The 23,187-nt window shown below is 66.1% G+C and overlaps 1 protein-coding gene across 1 annotated transcript in view; it reads left to right on the forward strand.

The window, feature by feature from the left end:
• Positions 1-4,792: 4,792 nt before the first annotated feature.
• Positions 4,793-23,187, forward strand: part of LOC125354489 (histone-lysine N-methyltransferase PRDM16-like) — a 98,112-nt gene continuing 79,717 nt past the window's right edge. Inside the window, exon 1 of the mRNA XM_048350109.1 lies at positions 4,793-5,094. Within this exon, the coding sequence (XP_048206066.1) occupies positions 5,058-5,094 (37 nt within the window). The 5' untranslated portion in view covers positions 4,793-5,057. The remainder of the gene's footprint in view (positions 5,095-23,187) is intronic.

Raw genomic sequence — 23,187 nt, forward strand, 5'->3', positions numbered from 1 at the left:
GGACACGCGAGGGGAAACTGAGGTGGGGTTGAGATCTCCTGCAGCTCCGCACCAGCCACACCCAAGGTGGGGGGGGGGCAGGTGCTGAGTCCACACAGCCAAGGGCAAAATGTGGTTTCCAAACCAGAAGGGCGGGCGGGAGGGAGCCCGTCCGCAGCCGATGGGACCCGCAAGCAAGCTCAGATGGGGAGCCGAGAGCCCGGGCTACCTGGGACACGTCGCGGGGACCTCCGCAGGGCGGCCTCTCTCCCAGTGCCTCCCAGGTCTGGGCCGCCGGGCCCCGGGAGCCACGCGGCTCTGGGATTTCGTTGCTGCCGGGCCCCGGCCTCTCCCGGCGGGGCCCCTGCGCCCGGGCGGGGGCCGCTTCCACGGGGGGACAGCGTCGGGGCGCGTGCACCCCCGAGGGCCCGGGACCGGAGCAGCCCCGCTGGCGCTGGGCCGCGTGCGGGCGGGTCCCCCTGTAGTGCGGGCGACGGGAGCGGCGCCGCGCCGCGGGACCGCGGGATTCGTTGGCGGGGTTTCAAGGGGTCTGGGGTGGAGAGAAAAAGCGTGGGAAAGCGACTCGGATGGGTGGACTGCTCCCCGGGCGGCCTGGGGCTCCTCCGCGCCGGGGACCAACCCCCTGCACTCACCAGGTGGGAAGGAGTCCGTGGGGGAATCCAGAACCTTCTAAAGAAACCAGTTCAGGCAGAGCATGCGCACAACTCTCTCCTGGGCCCACGTGGGGAGAGAACCCAGGGAGTTCGAGCCCTCGGTTCCCCTCCCTTAAAACAAAACTCAACAAAACAGCTGCCCAACGGTTCCTCACCGTGCGCCGGACCAAGTCCCCCCGCGAATTCCGCACCTCGGTCCCCAGAGCCTGTCCCCAGGGGCCGGGGCTTGGGGGCACAAAAACGGGGAAGATAAGTCCTTCGGGGCCACGGAGGGTTGGGAGGGTTCAGTCCCCCAGCTTCCTTAGAGGCTGCCCACGTGCAAGGGACCAACTTGTCAAGTTGTCCTGCGCCCCTAAGAAGTTTGTGAACATCTGGGTTTTGTTCGAAACCCACTACATGGTTCACATTCCTGGGAAATCTTGGTTGCAAGCGGCCCCCTCCCTCCAGGGGACCCACTCTGGGACCCAGAACGGGGTTCCATGGCTAGAGGTCCGAGCCCGGCTTTGGAAACTGCCAGGGGTCAGACTGGGATGCGTTTCCAGTCCACAGAGTCCCCCAGCAGAGTTCCCGGGTCCCGCGGGGGGAGGGGGGGCAGGAGGGAGAGGGGAGCCTGAACCGCTGACCCCAGAGTGAGGGAGTGCCAGATCTGGGGTGCAGTGTTCTTTGTGCCCTACCTCAACCATTCCCCACCCACCAAACGCCCCTTAGGTGGGGCAGCTCCGGCACCAGGGCTGGCAGGCACAGAGACACCCTCTGTGAAAGGGGGGTTTGGCAGGGGGGGGTCCCCGTTAAAGACCTCCATTTTCCCCTCCATGTAGAGGGAACCAAATCTGCTAACTCCCAACCCCCCCTCCCAGGGGCCTCCAGTTGTTTAAAACTGGGGTACATTTCCGTCAAAGGTGGGGTAGGTCACTCCCGTCTCTCCGGTGTTGGGGGGAGGCCGGGGCTCATGGTTCCATGGGTCAGGATAGAGGGGAGGGGGAACGAAAAAAAAACTTGCCTACGAATCACAGAGCCTGCGGCCACAGTAACGCAAACACCGAGGGAGAAGCAGCCCGGACCCAGGAAGGTGGGTCCTCCAAGCAGCCTCCTCTGCAGAGGCCTCCTCAGGAGGCTTGGGGTGCAAGACCCCCTAAGACTGAGCAGACGCCCCTCAAGTGTGGGTGTGCTTGGGGGAACCCCTGAACGGAGGAGCTTACCCCTTCCTTGCTCTGAGGATCAGCCCATCCCGGTCCTCCTGGAGGAGTTGACCCCATCAGGCTGGGTGGTGCCTCACTTCCAACTAGCTGTGATCGCTGGAGTGGGGAGCAGAAGTGGGGAGTGAGAATCCCGTGCCCCCCAGGAGGGAGGCTGCTTCTGGAACTGGAGCGCGGCCTGCAGTCGCCTGGCTTGGAGTTGCTGTTCCGGGAGACCACACCTCACCTTCCTACTTGGTTGAAGAAGCTGGGGACCGGCTCCCTGGGGGGCCCCTCCGTTCCCAAGCAGGCTCTCCAGGCTCCCTGTCAGCCCTGAAACTCCCCGGGGCTTGACTCCGTTTGGAAACTTCCCTTAAACGTTCTAGTAATGATTTTGTCCTCGCAGGCCCCCCCATGAGCCGCCATTGCTCCTCTAAGACCCTCCCCCCAAACGACCAGGCTGGGACCCAGCCTGCCTTTTCTGATCTCTAGCCGATGTCCCCGGTTTTACTCTTTCCTCCTCCGAGGCATATTTCAATACCTGACCCGCTCCCTTGCTTCTAAGTCTGGCCACGCGGGGGCAGGGCCTGGCCAGGCCCGGGCTCAGCCGGGTTAGGGCCCTGGCCTTCGGGGCCGGAGCGTGGCGGCCCTTCCCGCGGACGCCCAGGCCGCCTTGGAGGAGCTCTGGTGGCCCCGTCGGTAGCCAGCCACGGTTCCCCGGTCCTCCCCAGGCAGGGTGTCCTCCAGGTTCAAGGGCCCTGGCAGAGGGCAGGGAAGACGCCCAGCCTCCCGGCTTCCTGTGCCTCCACCGGCAAAGGTCACCCTGGCGCTGTGGTCCTGCCTCGACCCTCTCCGAATTCTGGGAATCCCCTCCTGAGCAAAGGGAGGGAGCAGGAAGAGGGCCTGGGAACTGGGACACCCCAGGAGAAGGCCAGGCCTGTCTGACCTTGGGGCTGGCCGTCTTCCTCCGCGCCTGGGGAAAAGGCCAGGCCAGGGCCACCAGGTTGGGCTGGGGGAAGGGCAGGGACCCTTCTCCAGGTGAGACTACTCAACAGGCTCCATTGTATCTCCCCAGGCCTCTTGCCAAACCTCTTAGGCGGCTGTAAGCTAATCAAGGGGCACCCGGGAGGCTTTAGTATAGGGGTGACCTTGAGCCATCTCTGCCAGCAGCCCCTACCAGATCAGGACCACGGTCTGAAGGCCACCCTGGGCTGAGGCTAGGCAGGGCAGGACATGTGGTACTGGGTTCCTGAAACTCCCAGGAATGAGCAGGCTCCCAATCCTCCACCGTGGAGAAACTGCAGCGGCCCCAGCTCCCCAAGACCTCCGGAATCCGACCCTGTAGGTTCAGCCCAAGGGGACCGAGAGTCATCCTGGAGTGGGCCCAGAAAGGGACGGCGGGGACTGGGCCGCTGGGCCTGAGGCGACACTCACCCAAGGCCAGAGCCGGCAGACGCTGCCACCAGCCAGCGCACTTCCCCTGTCCTGGGAGTGTGGGGTGCCAGACCGGGCACCCCAAACCGCGGGAACCTGGAAGGGGTTGGAATGCCCCTGGAACTTGGCGGGGAGCGCGGACTCCGGGAGCAAGGCCCTGGGGCCGCCAGCCCCGGCTCCGGGTGGGTCTTCCTCCGGGGGGTAGCCCGCGCACTCCCCGTCCAGCATTCCCGCAAGGCCCCGGCCTCGGGCTGGCTTCCGGCCGCCGCCGTTTTAACGCAAATGCACGGGTGGGGGGGGGTCCACGATCCGGTCTCCACAAGCCGAGACGGGATTTTATTGCACAACAAAGAGGGGGTGGACATGACCCCATCTGGGGTGGCAGACGGACGCGGAATCGCCGGCGACCCCTGTTTGGGGCCCGGGTGACGCAGTGACCGCTCCCAGCCCGGTGGGACCTTGGTACTGGCGGCCAAGGGCGGGGGGCGGCGAGCCGGCCGGGGCGACACCTCCGCGGGCCTCCAAGTCGGTCCGAATCCGAGCCATTCCTGAGCGAGGACTCAGCCTTCGCCCGCCAGCACTCACCCCAGGGCGGCCGGGGAGGAGACCGCCGCCCGCGCCCCGTCCGCCCCCGTCCACCTGCGCCGCCCGCCGTCCAGCCCGCGGGGCGGGGGGGGGGGAGGCCCGGGGCGCCCGGATCCCCGCGAGGAGCCCAGCCGGGACGTCCGCGCGCCGGGTACTCACCTGGTGGCCGTGGCGGTGGCCGAGCCGGGCTCGGAGGCCGGAGCGCGCGGGCCCGCCCCCGAGGCGGGGAAGCGCCGGGCGCCCCGGGACCCCGGGACCCCGCGGCCCGAACCCCTGCGGCCGGGACGGCCGCCCCCCTCCCCGGCCGGGCCCCCGACGCGCGGCGCCCGGCCCCGCGCCGCTCCGGGCTCGACCGAGGACGGCGGGTCCGAGAGCCGCCGGCGCGCCCGGCCCGCGGCGCGGCGCGGAGCCCGCGGCTCCGGGGCGGCGGTGTCGGAATCCCGGAGCGGCGGGGCGGGGCGGCGGGGAGGGGGCGGCGGCCCGGGGCGCGCGGGGCGCGCGGGGGCTTCGGCGGAGCCGGGTTCCGGCGCGTGGGCCCCGACCCCCGCTTCCCGGCCGCGGGGCGGGGCGGGGACGGAGGGCAGAGTGGGGGCGCGGAGCGGGCCGGGGCGACCGTGAACGCGAGCCTGTTACTCAGTCCCCCGACGCGAGCCGACGCCGCCCGGCCCGCCCGGACCCGCGTCCGAACTCCGCGCGCGCGGCCCGGGAGACCCGCGGAAGCCGCGCGGCCCCCCGCGGCCGCCCGCCCGCCCGGCCGGGCCCCGCCGGGCGGGGGGCAGGGCGGGGGGACGGCCCCGGGGCCTCCGGGGCCACCTGGGTCCTTTTAAAGTGTCCGGGGTGCGGGCCCCGGGCGGGAGCGGCGGGCGCAGAATGTGCTCTTAAAGGGCCAGCTCCCGTTCCGCGCGGCGCCGGCGGGGGGGGCGGGGCGGGGTGGGGGTGGGGGGGGCGGGGGGAGCCGCGAGGTGAAGGCCGGGAAGGCCGCGGAGAGCCCCCCAATCCCGCGCCGAGGCGGCGGCGGCGGCGGCGGCGGCGCGACGATGAGGATGATGAATACATTGCAAAGTTTTTTTGGCCCCGGCGAGGGGTGTCAGATTGAGTGCTCTGTGCGCATGTGCGAAGGTGTCCAAACTGACAATGCTGGGGAGATGAAGATAGTGTGCGGCTGCTTCTGGGCTCGAGGAGGAGGAGAGAGATTCCGCGAGCCGACACCATGCGATCCAAGGCCAGGGCGAGGAAGCTAGCCAAAAGTAAGTCTCCCGCGCTCGCCCGCGCCGCGCCGCCGGGCCCGGGCCGCGGGGCCCGGGGTACCCGGGCCAGGGGTGCGCGTCGGGGCGCGGTCGTCGCGCCGGCTGCCTCACGCTCCCCCCCCCACGCCCGCCCCCCGGCTCGGCCGCCGGACCCCGGGGGGCCGCTCCGCCTCCCCGCGCTCCGGGGCGCCCGGGCCCCGGCGCGCGGAGGCTCGGGGCGCCCGGGGCCGCGCGCTCCCCGCTCCCCGAAGGCGCCGGCCCCCTCCCCGCCGAGCCCCCTCCCCCCCCGCCGTGGCCGGCGCCCGGGCCCGGGAACCCGAGGCGCGCGGTGGGGGCCGGGAGGGGGGCGGGGGGCGGGCTGGGGGTGGAGGGGGCGAAAAGCGAAAGTTAGCGAAAAGTTGGGGAGAGGAAGAGCAACTTTTCCTCCCGCTCGCGCTCGCGCTCGCTCCCCCTCTCCCCGAGCGGCTCCCAGCCCTGGTCAAATCATATTCCGGGCTTTTGAAATAGTGGGCGCTAGAGCACCGCCTTTGGCGTCCGCCAGCCGGGCGCAGAGGAGGGAGACCCCGAGCCGGGGAGGGGGCGGAGGAGGGGGCGCGGGCCGGCGCCCACCCGGCTCCCCGGGAGCGCGGGCAGGGGTGGCGCGGGCGAGGCGGCCGCAGCCTCGGGGGGAGCAAAATGGAGACTTCTTCCAGCGCTTGGAACTGTGGTCGTGAAGTTTATTCCCAAGTGGTGCCCCGCGCGGCGGCGGGCGCAGCTCGGCGACTCCGGCAGCTCGCGCGGGCCGCCCCGGCGCCGCGGACCCCGGCCTGCCGGCCCCGCCGGCCGCGCTCCGGCCCCGCCGCTCCGAGCTCCGCGCGCCCGCCCGCCCGCCCGCCCGGGCCCGGGGGCGGCGGCGGCGCGGCCCCGCCGGGACGGCCCGGGCCCGGGTCTTACTTTCTCTTTCGCTCCGCCTCGGGCCGATCCCCGGGCTCCGCGCGAGCAGCCCGCGGCCGGCCCGTCCTAGCCGCGGGCTCCGCGCCCCGGGCTTGGCTGCCGCCGCGCCTCCGAGCAGCTCGCGCGTCCTCCGCGCCCGGCCGCCGGCGCCCTGGGCCCCGAGGACGGCGGGCCGGGGGCCGCGGCCCGCGCGGCGGGCAGGTGGGGACGGGCGGCGCCGCGGGCCGGCGGGCGCGGCTCCGGCAGCCCCGCCGCGGTCCGGCTCCAGCGAAGCGGCGAGAGCCGCGCGGAGCGGATCGGGGGCCGCCCGCCCCGGCCGCCCCCGCCGTCCCTCTCGCCCGCCCGCCCGCCCGCCCGCGGAAGGGGCGCCGGGCCCGCTCCGCCCGGGGTCCCCGCTAGACCAAGGCCGTTCCGACGCCCGCGAGCCTGGGCCCGGCTCTGCTCGGCCGGGCCTCGAGCGCGAACCCCGCGGTTGCCGTCCGCGCAGTCTTCCAGGGAAGCGCCTCTTCGCCTCGGACCGCCGGCTCCGCCCCGCAGCCCCCGCAGCCGAAGGCCGCAGGGAAAAGCAGCCCCCGCCGCCTGCGGACCCCGGGGCCGGGCCGTCGGCCCTCGGAGCAACGCCCCGTCCCGCCGGGTTCCGGGCCTCGCCGCCCTTGGCCTCGCTGCCCTTGGCCTCGGCCTCCCCGGCCTCCCGTGACCTCTGCCCCCCCTTGGTACGAATGGGGACCCGACGTCTCGCGGCGGAGGCGCCGGCGCCGCGTGTGCCCCGCGTCTCTCCGCGGCGCGGGAAACGCGCCTGGTGCGCGGCGCGGGGCGCGTGCGGTCTCCAGCCGGCCAGGGTCTCCCGGAGCCGGGGCCCGGAGCCGGGGCGAGGCGGCAGCAGCCCGGCTGCGCTCCTCGGGCCTTCGCTGCAAGCGAGAGGCGCGCTCGGCGCTCCCGGAGCCCGCGAGCGGGCGAGCAGCCCGGCCGGGTCCCGGAGGCCCGCGCTCCGCCCGCCGCCCGCCGCACCTCCGCCAGGTGGGGAGTCGCCCGAGCCCAGGTCTGCTGGGACCCGAGCCGCTGCCTGGCGGCTGTGGATGTGCGGCCTGGCCGGAGGCCGGAGAATCCCAGAGGACCCGACAGCGCCTGGAGCACAGGGGGCGCCTGGGCTTCTCTTTCCCGGTTCCCTTGGCCAGAAACTGCCGACCGAAGCGCGACCCCCGCCGGCCTGCGACTCTCCCTCGGCTGCGCCCGGGGGACCCCACTCCAAACTCCACAGCCGGGCCGCCGCCGGGGGCCCTACCCCGAGAAGGTGGCCAAGGACGGCTCCCCAAGGCGCCGCTTGCTGTAAGCAGCCAGAGCCCGGGAAGGAGTTTGCTGTCTTTGGACAATACTTTGAGCAGATGCGAGAATCCCTGGGGACCCGACTCCATTACCTGGAGGGCTCCGCAGCCCACCCAGCAAACCCCAGCAGGCCCTGCTCGGGGTCGGGGGCAAGGGGAGGGAGCAAGGCCAGGGCAACTTGTGCTCTGCAGCGCGGGCGGGCGCGGGCCCTGGGCTGTGTCTGCATCTCTGTGTGGGGGTCAGGACTGTGTCCAAGCCAGTGGAGATGACCTCACGACCCAGTGCTTGGGGGGCCCGCCCTTCAGGGTGCATCTGGGGCTGTAATTTCGTTTGTATTTCCCCATGACTCTGCTCCATGACCCAATCCGGGTGGCTTGCCCTAGCTGGGCCTGCTAGGTGGTAGCATGATGTGGGCCATGATGAGCAAGGGGTGAAGGGGCTCCTAGGCTGGGGCTGGGCTCAGCGGGTGGGAAATCTGAGCCCAGGGCCAGGGGTTCCTTCCCTGGGCTCTGTCAGTGCTGGCCAGGAGGGACCCGAGGCTGCCCCAGCCAGCCCTACATCTAAAGAAGACATTGCTAACAATAGTTGGTTGTTTCTGCCACTGCTGCGAGACAGGTGGGCTGCTCTGGCGCTTAGCGTGGCTAAGGTGCCCTCCTGACCTCCACCCCGCTTGCCACCCAGCTGGGGGCCTCTGCAGAAGCCAGGGACCCCACCGTAGCTGTCCTGGGAGGGGAGGCCTGGGGTGCACCCGGTGGGCCTGGACACCGCCGGCTGGGCCAGTGGCCTCTCCACAGCCACCATTTAGCCTTGCCGGGTGTGGGTTTTTGTGTGTGAGTATGCTGAGGTGTGCAAGGCAGGTGGGGTGCGTCCCCGGGAGCCTTCCTGCCCAGGGAATAGGCCCGGCCTCGCTTGCTGGGCCCCACTCTCCCGCCACCTTCCGGGGCCCGTCTGCCCTCCGCGTTCTCCTCGGGCCCTGGCTGGCAGCCCTCCCCGCCTTTCCCGGGACACTCGCTAGGGCCGTAGCACCGGGAGGGGCGCTGGCTGTCGAGTCCTGAAGGATTGATTGTCTTGCCCGCTTTGGGCGAAATGCAGAGGGGCGGGCGCGGGGCGGGCGGCCGCCGGTGCCCCAGGCCGGGCCTCCCGCCGGCTGGTGTGCCATGGTGGGGGGAGCTGCCAAGACCCGTCTGGTAGGCCAGCCCCGTGCCAGCACCGGCAGTGCCCTGGGGTCTCCAGTCGCCCACTGGGCTGAGCTGCCCTGCCTCTCGGGGAGGGAGCCTGGAGGAGCAGGTGCAGCCGGGACGTCAGCCCCTCCTGCCCCCTCCAAGGTCCTTATAGGCAGTGCGGGGGGGGGGGGCAAGGGAATAAGTCCCTGAATTTTTGTCCAGAGGGTGGCGGGGGCAGCTAGGGCTCCTGGGCCCCTGGGGCGGGCAGTTGCTCCCCCTGCTTCCATGGGTGCGATTACCTCCTGTTTGATTCAATTAGGAGGCAATTAGGAGTCCTTAGGGGCTGGGGCTGGTAATTAAAGTGATATATAATTAGAGTTTAAACAAAAATGATTCAGGATTAAAAATCTTTTGAATAATTTCGTTTAAAAATTGAGATAGCGTTAAATAGGACGTATTAGGTTTTGAATCAAACGTGAGTTATCAAGTCTTGGAAGTTGTAGTTGAAGGAGCAGTTTCTGTGCCTTCTCTGGCTGGAAAGAAACTTCCAGAGGTGGTGGAGGGAGCCTGCCCGAGCCTGGCTGAAGTGCAGCACCGCCCTGGGGTGCTGAGTGTAGATTGTGGGGGGGAGGTAGGGGGTTCCACACTGTGCTGGGCTGGGGGAGGCAGGGGGACTGGGGTCTGAGAACGCCGGGCTGTGCTGGTGGCGGCTCTCCGGCCCTCCGTCCGCCCACCTGCAGCACACACAGTCCCGGCCAGCCACCCTGGCAGGGGTGCCGGCCGCAGCCGCTCCTTCCCCTCGCGGCGGGAGCGGTGGGCGCCCTGGGCCCACGCCCCGCAAACGCAGTGCCTTTCTCCGGGTGGCCTGGTCAGGCTCCGGGGGTCCTTGCTGCTAGGGCTGAAGTTCCAAACCCTCCACCCCACCCCACATTCCTCGGGCCCCAGGCCCCTTCCTGTTCCCTGGAGCACCCCAAGCACGCGGCTGGGTTGGCGGTGGGGGTTGGGGAGGCCCTTGTGGGTTGGGGGAGGGCAGGGGGAGGTAGGACAGCCCCGGTTCCATCCCCACTTCCCAGGGCCTCGCCATGGGACATTGTCCCGGCAGGCAGTGGGTGAACCCTGGTTTGTGGGCTGCCCCAGTGCAGGATGGCCCAGGGACCAGCCTGTCTGGGTTCCTGGGGAGGCTCTCGGGTCCCCCTGTAGTCTCGCTGGGTTCACCTGCCCCGGGAGGGCGGTGAACATGGAGTAGGGCTGGTTTCCTAAGGGGAACAAACTGCCGGCGCCGAGAAAGAGAAAGTACGTCCCTGGGTTGCATGGCGGGCTCTGGGTTCAAGGGAATGTGGAGGGCTCCAGGAAGACCTTGAGTGTTCCCCCGCACAGCCCCCCCCCCCGTCCCCCGCAGGGCGCTGAACATCAATCACCCTTAATTCTCTAGTCTTTCTCAAATGTTGAACTGTATGGGCGTTGGGGCGTTTTCACAGGGCCAGTGCTGAACTTGGAGACCTCATGTGCTCGGAGCCTGCCAGGGCGGCCAGGAGCCTGGGCCCGGGTCCCGGGCAGCCAGGCGGCGTTGCCCCTCTGCTCGGGGCTGGTCTCCGGGCCGCCAGGAAGAGTTGCCGGGGCTGTGGCTGTCCTGGGTCAGGGTCCCAGGGGGCAGGGACGCTGGGGTGCGGGTCAGGGAGTTTCTGTTTGCCCACTCCCAACACTGCCTTTGGCTAAGAGCGCGGGCTGCAGGCTCTGTCTGCCCCCAGGTGTGGAACCTGCTGGCTCCAACCACCCAGCTCCCCTCCCAGCATGGCGGCTGGGGTGGTGGCCGGGCGCGCATACCTGAGCTGGTGGGGGGGGGGTTAGGCTGCGGATGCACCCTGGAAGGGCCATTGTTCCTAAGACTGGGCCGTGTCCCCCCTCCCGCCCAGCTTCTAGGCCTCCTGCTTGCAGCCCCTGGCCCCATCCTGGCGGCTCCTGAGCCAAGGTTTCCGCTCCGATCACTTCCTAATCTCAGGTCCTTGGGCTGGTCCTCGCCGGCCTCTCCCGGCCCCGGGAACCACGCGGGACAGGAAGATGGGAGTGGCGCCCTGGAGATACATATTTGCTTAGTCGTTGACATTTTGTGCAAAAAAGGAGAGAAGTCGGAATCTGGTGAGGGCTTTCCTTATTTTATATCCACTATAACCATTTCTGTCCATGAAAATTGGCTTAATTATATCAATGGAATGTTTCTTTTTCAATTCTGTATGCAATTAGTCCATCTTGCCGGCTGCAATTTATTTTAATAAAAAAATAAACCAGTGGTGTGTTCAGTTCCTCGTCCCCTGGGGACAAATGCGATTGGTGTGTTTAATTTCATTAACTACAATGCGGCCTACTGGAAAAATGTATAAAATCAGCTTTATACAGCTTAAACACTGGCATTTGAAACAAATCATTATTGCATTAGCTGTCACACTGGTAATTCTAGAATCTAAGGAAAAAAATATATTATGGCTGTTTTTATAACCCTTTGCAAATGCACTGTTAAAATAATTTATAATCATTTTAAAACATGGCTCAGTCCTGGTGACTATTTCGTCTCCTCTCAATACGGACCTGCATTATCCCGAGCCCATTTCACACACGGGGCCCGGTGCAGATAGCAACCCTCCACGCTTAGCCCTCAAGACCGGAACAGCGGAGAGGGGCGGCTAAGCAAACCCGAGGACGAAGGCCGTCTCTTTTCCGTCCAGCCTGGGCCCCCTCCTTAAGACCCCGGGGGTATGGCCGCAGAGTCCCCTGAGACCCACTGAGGGCGGAGGGTCCCGGTCCAGCCAGAGGCCAGCTCCCCAGCGCAGGTGGGCTCCGGCTTCACAGGCTGGGGGAACAAAACCTCCCCTGCTCGGCAGTTCCTCGCTCAAACTTGGGTGGCTAGCCGGCAGCCCCGGCTGGCTCTGCTCTGTGGAAGCCTGGCTTGGGGAAGTGAGCTTTCTGGAACACTTCGGTTTTCTAAGCTCCCCGTGCGGATCCTGCTGAGTGGACTTGGTTAGGCACACCACCAGACTCACGCTCACTGTTCACAGTGGGCAACCTGTGTGCAAGAAGGGTGGCCACCCGGTCTGTGCCCTAGCGAGCACAGGTGTGTTGTCCAGGCGTGTGTGTGTGTGCGTGTGTGTGCGCGTGTGTCCTGGCTGAGGCTGAGCTGCGTCGGGGCGGAGGGGAGGGCCGGCTGGGACACTGGCCTCTGGTTCTCACAGAGGTGCGTGAGCTGCCCCTCGGGTTCCGCCCTGCGGGAGCAGGTGGCAGGCAAGGCCGGGACCTGGGGACTCTTGCTCTCTTCTCTTTTGCAGCGTGCTCTCGGGAGGCCTGAGCGGGGCTTGGGGGGCTCTTCCCAGGGAGGTTGTGGCTGAGGAGACACACCCCGTGTGGAAAGCGAGCCCCTAGGCTGAGCCACCAGGCCTGTCCACGCCCCTGGGCGGTCTTGGCTCCCCACACCACGAAGGGCCTGCCTGGGGCCCCGGGAGAAGCGGGCTGCTGGGCTGTGGGATTGGGGGGGGGCGGGGGGCTTCGCGGGCCTTGCCACGGGTTCTTAAGTAGTTCCCAGAACGCTGCTCAGGCTTTTTTTTTTGGCCCCGTTGAGGACAATTTCTGTTCCCCTCTCTTGGCCCCTGGATGGATTTAAGCAGATTTGTTTTTCTCCTTTTGACACAGAATTTATAGGGTACATGAATTTCAATGCTGGGTGGTAACGGGGTGTTTTAGAGGCAGTACAGATGTGCCCAGCTGTCTTTGGGCCCGTGGTGGGCCCTGCGTGCGGGTCTGGGCTTTGTCCGGACCGGGTCTCTCCAGAGCTGACTTGCCGCGGACCCCGCTGAAGTGGCTGCCGTGAGCCTGCAGTTTAGTTTCTATTTGGAATGCTGTCGAGTTGAGAAATAAGTGGCTTTGTCTACTTTCCTACTTTAGAAAGAATAACAAAGCCAAATGCTTAGTGCACATTTCAAGCCCTGGCCTGCAGACGTCCCTGGGGGCTGCCCTCGAGGGCTCCTGGGGGCCTGCTCTGACCCTGGCTCCCTTGGAGCACAGGCTCAGGGGTCATGAGTGTGTGTGAGTGTGTGTGTGTGTGTGTGTGTGTCCTTCTCTTCCTACCCAACCCCCAAGCTCCAGCTTGGCTTGGCTCTGGCGGCAGGCCAGCTCTTACCTTGTGCCAGGACAAGGTGAGGATGTTTTAAGAGAATAAGCGTGGGCATTCGTTCACATGGGTGAAATATTGGTGTGCGAGCCCGCGTGCGTGCTCCCTTCCCGCCCCCCCCCCCCGTGCCTGGGGTCCGGAAGACTGCACAAGGTGCGTGACGTCTTGGGGTGCTGCTCTGTGGAGGCTGGCGGTCGTGGAGCCGGGGCTGGGTGCACAAGAATCTCACTCCGATCAGACCGGAAGTCAGGTCAACTTCTCCTTTCATCTCCTTGGCCGGTTTAGACCACTGCGTCGTGGGTCTTCCACCTCCCACCCCTTTGTAGGAGTCCTGGGAGGACTTCAAGGTTGGGCAGGGTGTGTGGACCCCAGCAAGGTCGTGAGGATTGAGAGGAGACTCAGACCACCTCCTAACGTACGTGCCTCTGGGCGCTCCCCCTGCCCTGGCAAAGCGCTGATCTCCATTCCTGCCGAACAAAGCACGCCCACCGGCCTTAGCCATTCTTATTTTCATAACTGCAGGTTCGGGAGCCTGGATCTCTGGTGACCCCAGTGTGTGAAATGGGGGCTCTCTGTGATCAAAGGCAGCCACACCCCTGCAGCCCCTGGGTGTCCTTCAGCCTTACACTTGTCCTCAGGGCCAACACAGCTGTTGACATCTGCCAGCTCTCTTCTTGCCTGAGGCCTCCCACCCCTACAGGGAGGGGCTGAGCTCTCGGGCTTGTTTGGGTAACTCCATTCCCATGGATCTGCCCCTCTCGTTCTCTCTTCTCCACGTGTCCAGTGGGTGCTGGGCTCTAAGCTGTGCTCATCTCGGGGTCGAGGGGGGGAAGCTGGCTGTTCCCAGCCATGCGGTGGGTGTGTGTGTGCTGGGGCTCGCCCGGCACCTCCCCGTTCTGCATCCTTGCTGGAGGCCGTGGGTCTCTGTGTCACCTCCACACAAAGAGGTGCAGAGGCGGAGGAAGCCAGAGCCGGGCTCACACCCCAGCTGACCTCCTGGCTCACCCCACCCCCCTGGCCTCAGCCGGTGCAGGGGGTGCACGCAAGACCCCCCCCCCCACGGTTTCATGTGGAGAAGCGGTTTTCTGCGGGGCTCCCGTGATTCTCCTCACGTCAGATGCGGTCGTTTTCCCCGGTTGCCTGTGGCAGGCAGGGTCCCCTGGCATTTGGGCAGAGGGATAAAATGACGGGGCTGGCACACGAGAAATATGACGGAGCCCTTTCCTGCGATGCAGTTTAACTACATTCAGAACCCGGCAGCCAATATTATACCAAAATATGGATTTGCATAATAGATTCCGATTGAGAGTCTCTGAGGAAAAGAGCCATGTGTTTGAAAACGATCAGACGTTTGTATCTGCCCAGTGGGCTGGAACAGCTTCCTCAGAGGGGCCCAGCCACACCAGTCCATAAAACATTTAAACAAATACTGAGACTCATGCTCACCGGTGACACAGGAAGGCTCCGCAGTCCCGGGGCAGAGGGGAAGCCCTGTGCGCTGACCCTCCTCCCTCCCAGGCCGCCTCCTCCCTCCCTCTGGAGAAGTCCCATCCGGAACGCTCCATCGAAGCCCCGAGTGAGGAGAAAGGAGCAGCCCACTGTGGGTGGTGCGGAAGGTCGAGGTCTCTGGCCCGCGCTGGCCTGGCCCGGTCCCAGCCAGCCCGCAGAGGGGACCGCGTTCAGGCTCAAGGTGGACACACTGGGGTGGACTGCAGGAATGAGGTTTCCAGGATGCCCGTGTACCCCCAGGTCGCAGGCCCCCTTCTGGAGGGGAGCCTCCGTCCAGAGGACGTGGAGTCGCTCGGTAGAACATGGAGGCTTCGGGCTACAGCGGCCAGGCTGGGCCCCTTCGCCACCTGCTCGCCCGCGAGCCTGGCTCCCTGGGAACGTTCTGGCCTTGCTTGTGAATCACCCACACGCTCTCGTCCCCGGAATGGCCAGCACATTCCTGAACTACTTGAAAACCAGAGGGCTTTTGGTTGGTTTGTTTGTTTTTTGGCCAGAGCTGACGCTGCTGGAGAGAGAGAAAGGACCCCCGGTGTGGACCCTTCACCTCGCCCCCCGCCCCGGGCACGCAGATGTGCCCGCGTGTGCACACGCACGAGCCACGTGCCCGCACACTCGAGCGTGTGCACCTGTGTGGAGGAGGGGACCGGCGTTTGCTTCAGCTCCAGGGCAGTGGCTCTGTTTTGTTTATCAGCCACGTCACACACTTGCCTGCCCACTTGTGCTTTTCAGAGTGCCACTCGGTCTCGGGGACCCCGTGCCCTTGGCTCTGCAGGGTGTCGGAGAGAGTTGCCACCATCCATTTGTGTCAGGCCCAGCCAGAAAGTGGTTTTGCAGCTGGTGATGGTGGGAAAAAGAGGCCAGAAAAGTTCCGAGGTGGAGAGGCCGCGGCGGCGGTCGGTGAGCACTTCCCTGCAGTCTGTCACCCTAGAAGAAACAAAGAGGAGACGGGCTGTTTAGACAATCCTGGGCCCTGGTGTTCACATTGAGAAAAATTAGGCCTCTTGAAAAATTACAGAATTATGCTGCCAGTGTCGGGTTGCGAGATAATGATGTGTCTGTGTGTGAAAATATTAAATTTCAATAACACGCCGTGCGAGCACCTCTCTGAATAGGGTATTCAGTTCCCAGCTCGGCCGAACATAAGCTAGTGACTGACAGAATACAAATGGTGTCGTGAGGCTCGGGGCTGGGGTGGGGGGCGCCGCACAGCCAGCCCGGGCTTCTGGAACCCTCTATCGGGCTCCACCTAGCCATCCTTTCATTTAACGAAACAGCCTGACGGTGCAGCTAATTATTTATTTATCACATTAGCGGGAAGAAAAAGCTATCAAAGACTGATCGATTCTTTTTCCCCTGGAAGTGATTTGACATGACTTTAAAAAATAAGACCTTCTTTGCTATGTGGGGCGGTGTCCTGAGATCCTTAAAGTTCATCTCATCGATGCGACTGCCGATCCATACTGCCAAAGCCAAAAGCAAACGGCCCCCCCCGCCCCCCGCCCCCTCCCACACCTGCAGCCGGCACGCAGGCGGGCGGGCGGGCGGGCGGGTGGGCGGGCGTTCACCAGGCCAGCCCTCTCGCTGACCGGGAGGACTTCGCGGAGATCGGGTGCAGATGGACGTGCCGACGGCTTCTTCCGGGCAAGTGAAATCTGAGCGGGAACCAGTCAATCTGGGCGATGGAGATTTTTTAATATCTCCTCGGAACCTTGGCCTCTCTGACCGCAAGCCTGGGCGAGATGGGGAGTCCCCATCCCTCCCTCCGGGGCCACGTCGGGGGCCCCCCTGTGCACAAGTGTGCATTCTTGGGGACTGCTCCGCATTCTGCTGAATGTCCTTCAGGAAAAAAAAAAAGAAAAAAAAAACCTCCACCACAACAGAAAGCCTAGAAAGCAAGAGAGCCCAGGAGTCCTGGGGGCAGATCACTGTCCCCAGTGGGGACTCTCTGGTTTCATGGCTGGGAATCAGAATTGCAAAGCAGAGGCCCTAAGTTTTAACTTTCTCTCCATCGAAGGTGTTAATCTTACCCTCCAAAGGTTAGATAAAGCCACTGAAAGCTGCTGCCGGTTATTGAATCTCGTCTGCTAATTACGGGCCCGGGTTCTAGGGCCTTCTCCCGCACCTGGGTTCCTGGGACGGGCAGGCTTGAGGAGAAATCCTTCCTCGCTCCTGCCCAAGCTCTCCTTTTGATGGGGAGGGGGGAGGGGGTGTTAGGTTGCCTGGGTTCCCACAAAGAGGAGCAGGGGTAGGGAAGCATGGGGAGGGAGACTGAGAGGCGGCCTCTGGGCCACCAGAGTTAGCGCAGCAGCGCGGGGAAGACGCCGAGGCGGGTGGAACACAGCTCCAACTCTGTCTTCACCGGGACCTTGAGGGGTGCATGACATCCCCGGGGCGGGCCTGGAGGGGAAGCCCGACCCTCCCCTCCGAGGCCTGGGGCCGGGGACGACCCCAGCGGGCCTGCCCGTTGAGCCGGTTGGCCCGACGGACGTCCAGCACTGTGATTCTGCAGCTGGTTTCCATCGCCGGGCCTGGGCTCTGCGAGGCCCCGGGGGACAGAGCCGGGTCTGCCCCTGCGCTCCATCCGTGCCTACAAGCAAAACCCAACGCCCTGCACCCTCCAGTGCCGCCCGGGCGAGGCCGCTGGGGCCCACGGGCAGGACTAGGCAGCGAGGCCGAGCCCCGGCACCTGCTGCTGGTGGCAAAGACCCCCGTGAGTGCCACTCCCGAGGTGCGCGGCCACCCGCGGCGCGGTGACGGCTCCCAGTGGAACCTGCCCGTCTCTGTCTCACGGGCTTTCACTTCCCAGACTCACGACGGGGCTCCCCGCCACCCCCCCGGCTGGACCAGACCGCAGGAACCAGACACGCACAGGTCTGGCCTCCGGGGCCCAGGCCCCGCGGGCCTCGCGTGGTCAGGGTGGTCTTAGGGGAAGTGCTCCGTCTTCTGTGACTTTCAAGACCGGGCAGTGCTCTTGGCGCGTCAGGAGCAGCGTGGCCAGCGACACAGGGCTGTGGCCCATCCTTGATTAATGAGTGCCTGGTTTGGAGGCTCAGCCACCCTGCTGGAACCTGTGCTGCCCGGAGATACCCCACGGAGGTGCTGGTGGGGCTGGGCTCCTCGTGAGCGATGGGGCCCCTCAAGGCCGCACTGCCACCCCCAGAGCTGAGCGGGGGACGCCCTGGCTGTGGTCCTGGGATCCTTCGCCTCCCAGGCCGGGCCCCGGGCCGGGCGGTGCCTTCGCGGCCTTGGCGTGGCCAGCGTCCAATGCCTCCTTCCCGGGGAGGGCATGCACCCCTGACGTCACCGAGGGGGCCGCTGTCCGGCCTCACCCAGGGGCCTGCGCGCGGCGTGCGTGCGTGCGTGCGGGCGTGCGTGCCCGCTTGTGTACGTGTGCGCGCGTGTGCGAGGCACGGCCCCGGCCTCCCGTGCAGGTGCAGGGAGTCCACTTGCACGGGCACGGTGGCTGGAATCACACTCTGGCTCGGTCTGGGGCTGTTCTGGAGACCCACACGTGGATGTCAGACTAGGGGACCGTTTGGCCAGGCGAGCGGGGTGGCGTCCAGGAAGATTCCGTCCCCGGAGCTTGCCGACGAGACGAGGGGAGAGGATGGCTGGCGACGGCCAAATGTAAATGCTATTTGTAGGAGAAAGGGCCTTGTCCTCTGTTGGGCCTTAATAGGAGCCTTTCCCCCCTCTCCCCTCCTCTCCTCATCAGACTACAGTCCTGGGGGCCCTGTTCTGTTAGGGCAGACAGGGTAGAGCCCCCCCACCCCCACCCCCAGCCCGATCTGGTGTCAGGCAGATTCGGAGCGGGGTACAGGGCCGCCTCTGGCCCTTTCAAAGGGACATTCAATCGGAACCCTGGGACCCAGTAAGAAGATTCCAGCAAACCCCAACGCACTTGGTAGCTGGAGAAAGCACTTTCTAGTGTCCAGACGCTGGCACGAGGCCCTTTGTGGGATTATCTGCCCCCCTGGGAGGCCGGGAATGCCGAGGGCGAGGGGCCGCAGCCACAGAGCGCTCCCCGAAGGCCGCGGCGCAGGCGGGCAGCTCTCTGTGTCTGCGCTGTCCCTGAAACTTGAGGTGCAGCCCCAGAATGGAGGCCAGTGTCCCAGGACATCCGAGCCCGGCAGGCACTGCTGCGTCGCGCTTGCCCTTGAGAATTCGTTTGGAGGTCGCACCGGCCTCTACCTACAGCTCACACTGCTTAAAAAGAAAACCCCGAACCCCCGGGGGCCACAGAGATGTCAGGGGGGAGCAGGCAGCCCCCGCCTGGGCCCTGCTCTCTCCGGGGTCCGGCGGGGCCCTCCCGCTGGGCTCCGCGGAGGCGGGGGACGGGGACGGGGCCCCCCGGCAGCCCACCCCTGGGCGGGCCCGCTGGGCCCGTTGGCGGGCTGGGTGCGGGCATCCTGTGGTCTGGGCGGGCAGGCTGGTGGGTCCCCGCACCCCCCGCTCCAGGGGCCGGGCCAGCCGCGGCGTGCCCTGGCTGGGACCCGTGGTGTCGACAGACTCCACCGCGCGTCCACGCCTAATTGGATCGCTCTCCGCGGAGTGTGGCCGGGAAGGCACATCCGGTCTGGGGACCGGTGCCCGGGGCTCGCTTTTCGGGCGCGTCCCCGTGGACTGCGGCAGGAGCAGCACCGGGACCACTTGTCGCCTCCGTGGGGCGCAGGGGAGGCTCTCGGGGTCTCCTACGGGAAGCCCCGGCCACGGGCCCCCGCCTCGCAGGGGCACGCTCCTTCTGTGGCCAGGAGCCCAGCGGAGACCGGAGGCCTCCCAAAGGTGCCGAGTCTTCCCTGGCTGAGTCGACACAAACCGCTCTGGAAGTGACCCGGGGCAGAGCGAGGCCCTGCAGACCCCGCAGAGGGGCACACGTGTGTGAGTGGGCGGGGCTAGGTCAAGCACGGGCTATTCCCGAAGGGTGTCGGCGTCCTGCTCACGCGCTCGCTCTCCGTGGCGGGGTGGCTGTGACATTGTCCACGTAGCGCGGCCGTGATGAGCCAAGCTTCCAGGTGCCCAGGTTGACCTTTAGGGTCCCAGAGTAGGAGACGGCTGGAGGCCTCCCCGCCCCAGGCCCGGAGAGGCCTTTGCTGCCTGGCTCCGCCCTCAGCCAGCAGGGTGTGGGCCCTGCGGTTGGGGACTTCATCAGCACGCGTCTCGTGGGCTGGCTGGGACGCCGGGGCTGTCTGTCTGTCTGTCTGTACGGATCACCGTCCCGGTCCAGGCTTCGACCCCGATCACCCGGGTCATCGTTCAGACGGGCCTCCGAACGTGTCTTCCGACACCCGTGGTTGCACTCTGTGGAAGGCCATGCAGCCTGGGTGGGGGGACGGGGGGGGGCTGGCGAGCCTCTCCAGCGTATGCCCCCCCTCCAGAGGGGGTCTGATGCTTTCCTGGGCAGAGTGCTTGTTGATCGTCTTCATGATGTCTACGATGCCCGTTGCGCACCAGATGGCCCTGTCTCTGGTCCCCTGTTCAGATCTCCAGGCTTCGCGTCTCCCCCCCCCCGCCCCCCGCAGCTACGGCTGAAGGCCGCGTGCTCCCTGGCTCTCCGAGGGGTTGTGCCCGCGCGTCCTGAGCCCGTGCCGGGGGCTCCAGCCGCTCCCTCGGCCTCCTGACGCCCCCGCCGCCCACTGCGGCCTCGTCCACTCGGGCTCCGCGTGCCGAGCGGCCGTGGCGCCGACGGGGCGGGGGGCGCCCCCGGGCTGGGACTTGCACGTGGGGGGCGCCGGGCGACTCCAGGCCCCGCGCCCGTGTCCTCCACCCCGGATCTTTCGGGTGGAGACTTAGCGACGCTTCCTTCCCAGTGGTTTCTTTTGGGAGGAGGAGGGATGACTTTGGCTTTCATCTGCTAGGACTTCTGGTCTTTTTCAAAATGAAGTATTACGTAAATATGGCATAAGATGTGCAGAAATGGCTCAGGACTGGAGCTTCACACTCACACACACACACACACACGCACACACACACACACACACAGAAGAACTGGTGTGAGATTTCGAGTAGTGAAGCAATTAAGTCCTCTGAACATGCTATCCTGTACCACTGACAAAAGTGAAAAGAAGAAAGGAAAGGGAGCAAGGAGAGCAAAGCTGATGTCTAAGGATCTATAACGCTCACTGCTCACACCCACTCACGTACTTGTGGCTACAGCAAAGACTGGCCCTGCACAGGGTGGCCTTGCACACAGGCGCGTCCTTCAGCCCCACGCAGGGGACCGGAGCGGGGGGCCTGGGCTGGCAGGGGGAGGTGGGGGACCGAGGCCTCTCGGGCCTGCAGTAGAGAGGCGCCCCTTTGACCATGGCCTTGTTGAGGTCTCTGGGAGCCGGGCAGGAGGCGGGCGTGGGGCCCTGGCTGCTCCTGGCTTGGTCAGGACCCAGCAGGAAACAGATTCCCACATTAGGGTCAGGTTAGGTGACCCGACCCCAAATGAGGAAACTGACATTTCTGGTGTGTGCGGGGGGGGGGGGGCAGTGTTTCTATCACGAGGGAAGATGTAGGGCAACAGCCACGTTTGCCCTGAATCTGTAGGCACGCTCTTCCTCTGCCTTGGCCGGAGGGCCCTGTGTTCTCGGACATTCTCCGTCTGTGGTCGGCAGGGACCGGGCCGCGTCTCGACGGTGTACACCGCCGCGCGGTCGTTCTCATCCTTTCCTCTTCTTCTTTCTTCTCTCTCAGTAACCTTGATATGTCTTTGGAAAACGAGGCCGTGGTTATTGCCAAATCAGTGTCCCAGGGAGGCTGCTGCCTTGCGGGGCGGCTCTGGCTGCCGCCTCCCGCTCGGGCTTGAGCAAGGCTTGGACGGGGTTTCTCTGTGTGCCACGCTGTCCTCACCTCCCGCCGCGACGTCCCGGCTCCTGGGACCTTCCCGCCACCCTCCTGCGGCCCGCTCCCCTCAAAGGACGCTCCGCTGCCCCTGCGGCTGGGCCTTGCCACCGTTCGGGGAGCGATAGGTCCGTCCGTGCCCGAGTTTGGTTTTGGCTGCGAGACCTCTTTGGGGAGGGAGAGGCAGGGCTCCAGAGGCTTGCTTGCGTTTCCAGGGGAGCCACGGACTCCATCCTGAAGCCCGGTGACAAAACTCACGAGCCCACCCTGTTGTTGCGTTTAACCGGAGACCCAGAGGTGGGAGGGCTTGAGTCAGAGCGCGACCCAGAAACGAGTAGAGACCCCCCCACCGCAGGCCTTTCCCCCGGTGCATTCTGTGCGTTTGACGCAGCCCCGGCCGGACCCTCCGGTGAGGTGGGAGGGAGGGAGGGAGGGAGGGAGGGAGGGAGGGAGGGAGGGAAGTGAAATGTGTGTGTGAAACTTTCCCTCCCACAATGCCCCGTGGGCTGGCCCCCTTCCTCCTGGTGGGAAAGGACGGGGGAAATGGCCGGCAGCCCCTGCCCACCGCCTCCCGTGTCTCCTCTGGGGGGCGGGACAGGAGGGGATGGCTGGGTCTCCCCTGCCACCACCCTCTCCTCCTGCCTTCTCCCCTTCAGTGTGGGCTGGAATTCCAGGGCAGAACCCCAGACCTGCCGCACAAGGGCCTCCGGGAGGTGCAGGTGACAGCTCTGAGCGCTGTCACGTTCAGACACCTGTCCTGAAGGGATGGGGGCGGGCCTGCTCAGCCCAGCCAGGCCGCGCGGAGCGTGGCCTTCCCGAAGGGGCAGGGCCTGGAACTCCCCGCTCCTGCCCCGGGCCGGGCTCCACGGCCCTCCGCCTCCAGGCCGGGCCTCTCGGGGCCCTGGGGCCTGTCCGGGCTCCTGCCTGGGAAAATAAATCAAGATGTCTCCAGGCCATAAAACACAGATTGTTCAATTGCCTTTTTATAGGAAAGTTCCCCAATTTAAACAGAAATGTCCCTGCCGGACGGGGGACTCCCCCGTGGCTGATCTTGGGGCAGGCACCCTTGCGGAGACTGTTCCAGGGGCCCTCTGCCTGGCCCCTGTGAATTCCCCTTCCCCCTGACCCTCCTCTTGCTGCGCCCCATCCTGGACATTTCTGAGGCCCCAGCTGGCAGCCCCCCCGTACATTTCAACGTAGTCAAATAGAGACAGCAGGCCGGCTGACCTTGCTCCGCCCCTGAGGCTGACCGGGCGCGGAGAGCCGGTTCCTCGTACTCCTGCGACGCAGCACTCAAAATCACTTCATTTGTTCATTCATTCACTTGTTCCTCTGGGGTGGGTGGGAGAGAATTCTCTCGAGACTCCTGGCCTCTAGGATGTAGCCAATGTCCTCATGAGGGCTGGTCCTCCCCAGGGAATGTGAGGGACCCACACTCTGCCGGGGCAGGGGGCCCCATGCCCGTTGCGAGGCTGCGGGGCTCTGCCGGCCAGCCGGGCTCCTCTGGGGCGGCTCACCTACGTGGAGACTTCTCTGACACCATGTGGTATTGTCACTCAACGCCACAGACCAGGCTCCGGTGCCAGCCTCGGGGGCCTGTCCCCTCCAGAAACACACCGTGTGTCCGTCCACCTGTGCTCCGCCCGTGGCGTAAGGAGCGGCCCGGCCCGGCCCCCCCTTCACGCGGAGGCCAGCAGCAGCTCCGACGGGGCCTGGCCGCGTGCTGGCTTTGAGTCTGGCCGTGTGGCCTCCGGAGCGGGCACCGAGGGCTCCTCCGTGCCTCGGGCCGACGCCGTTCCAGGCTTCTGCGAGTGGCTGCGGGGCCGCTGTGGTGGTGGACGCCTGGCCCTCAGCCCCCAGGCTCTGGCTGAGCTGAGAGCAGAGCTTTGGGGACCCACCCTGCGGGGCCCGTAGGGGTGGGGGGGTGGACGCCAGGGGGGAGGAGGCAGTGGGGCGCCTGGACCCGGAGCACCCGCAGCGAGCGAGCCCCGGTGAAGGGGCGAAGCCGGGCAGGCCACCCGGAGGCCGCCCAAGCCCGCGGCTGGAAGGGCGAAGCCTGGGCAGGGGCCGCCTTTGCAGGGGCCGCTGCGGCCGCCAGGGTGGACTGGCCCCAAGGCGCAGGGGAGGGTCGGGAATGCGGCGGGCGTCTCGAGGAGCCGGGTCTGTACGGCCACGAGCCCCCGC

Source organism: Perognathus longimembris, chromosome 7, assembly GCF_023159225.1.
Source record: "Perognathus longimembris pacificus isolate PPM17 chromosome 7, ASM2315922v1, whole genome shotgun sequence".
NCBI lineage: Eukaryota > Metazoa > Chordata > Mammalia > Rodentia > Heteromyidae > Perognathus > Perognathus longimembris.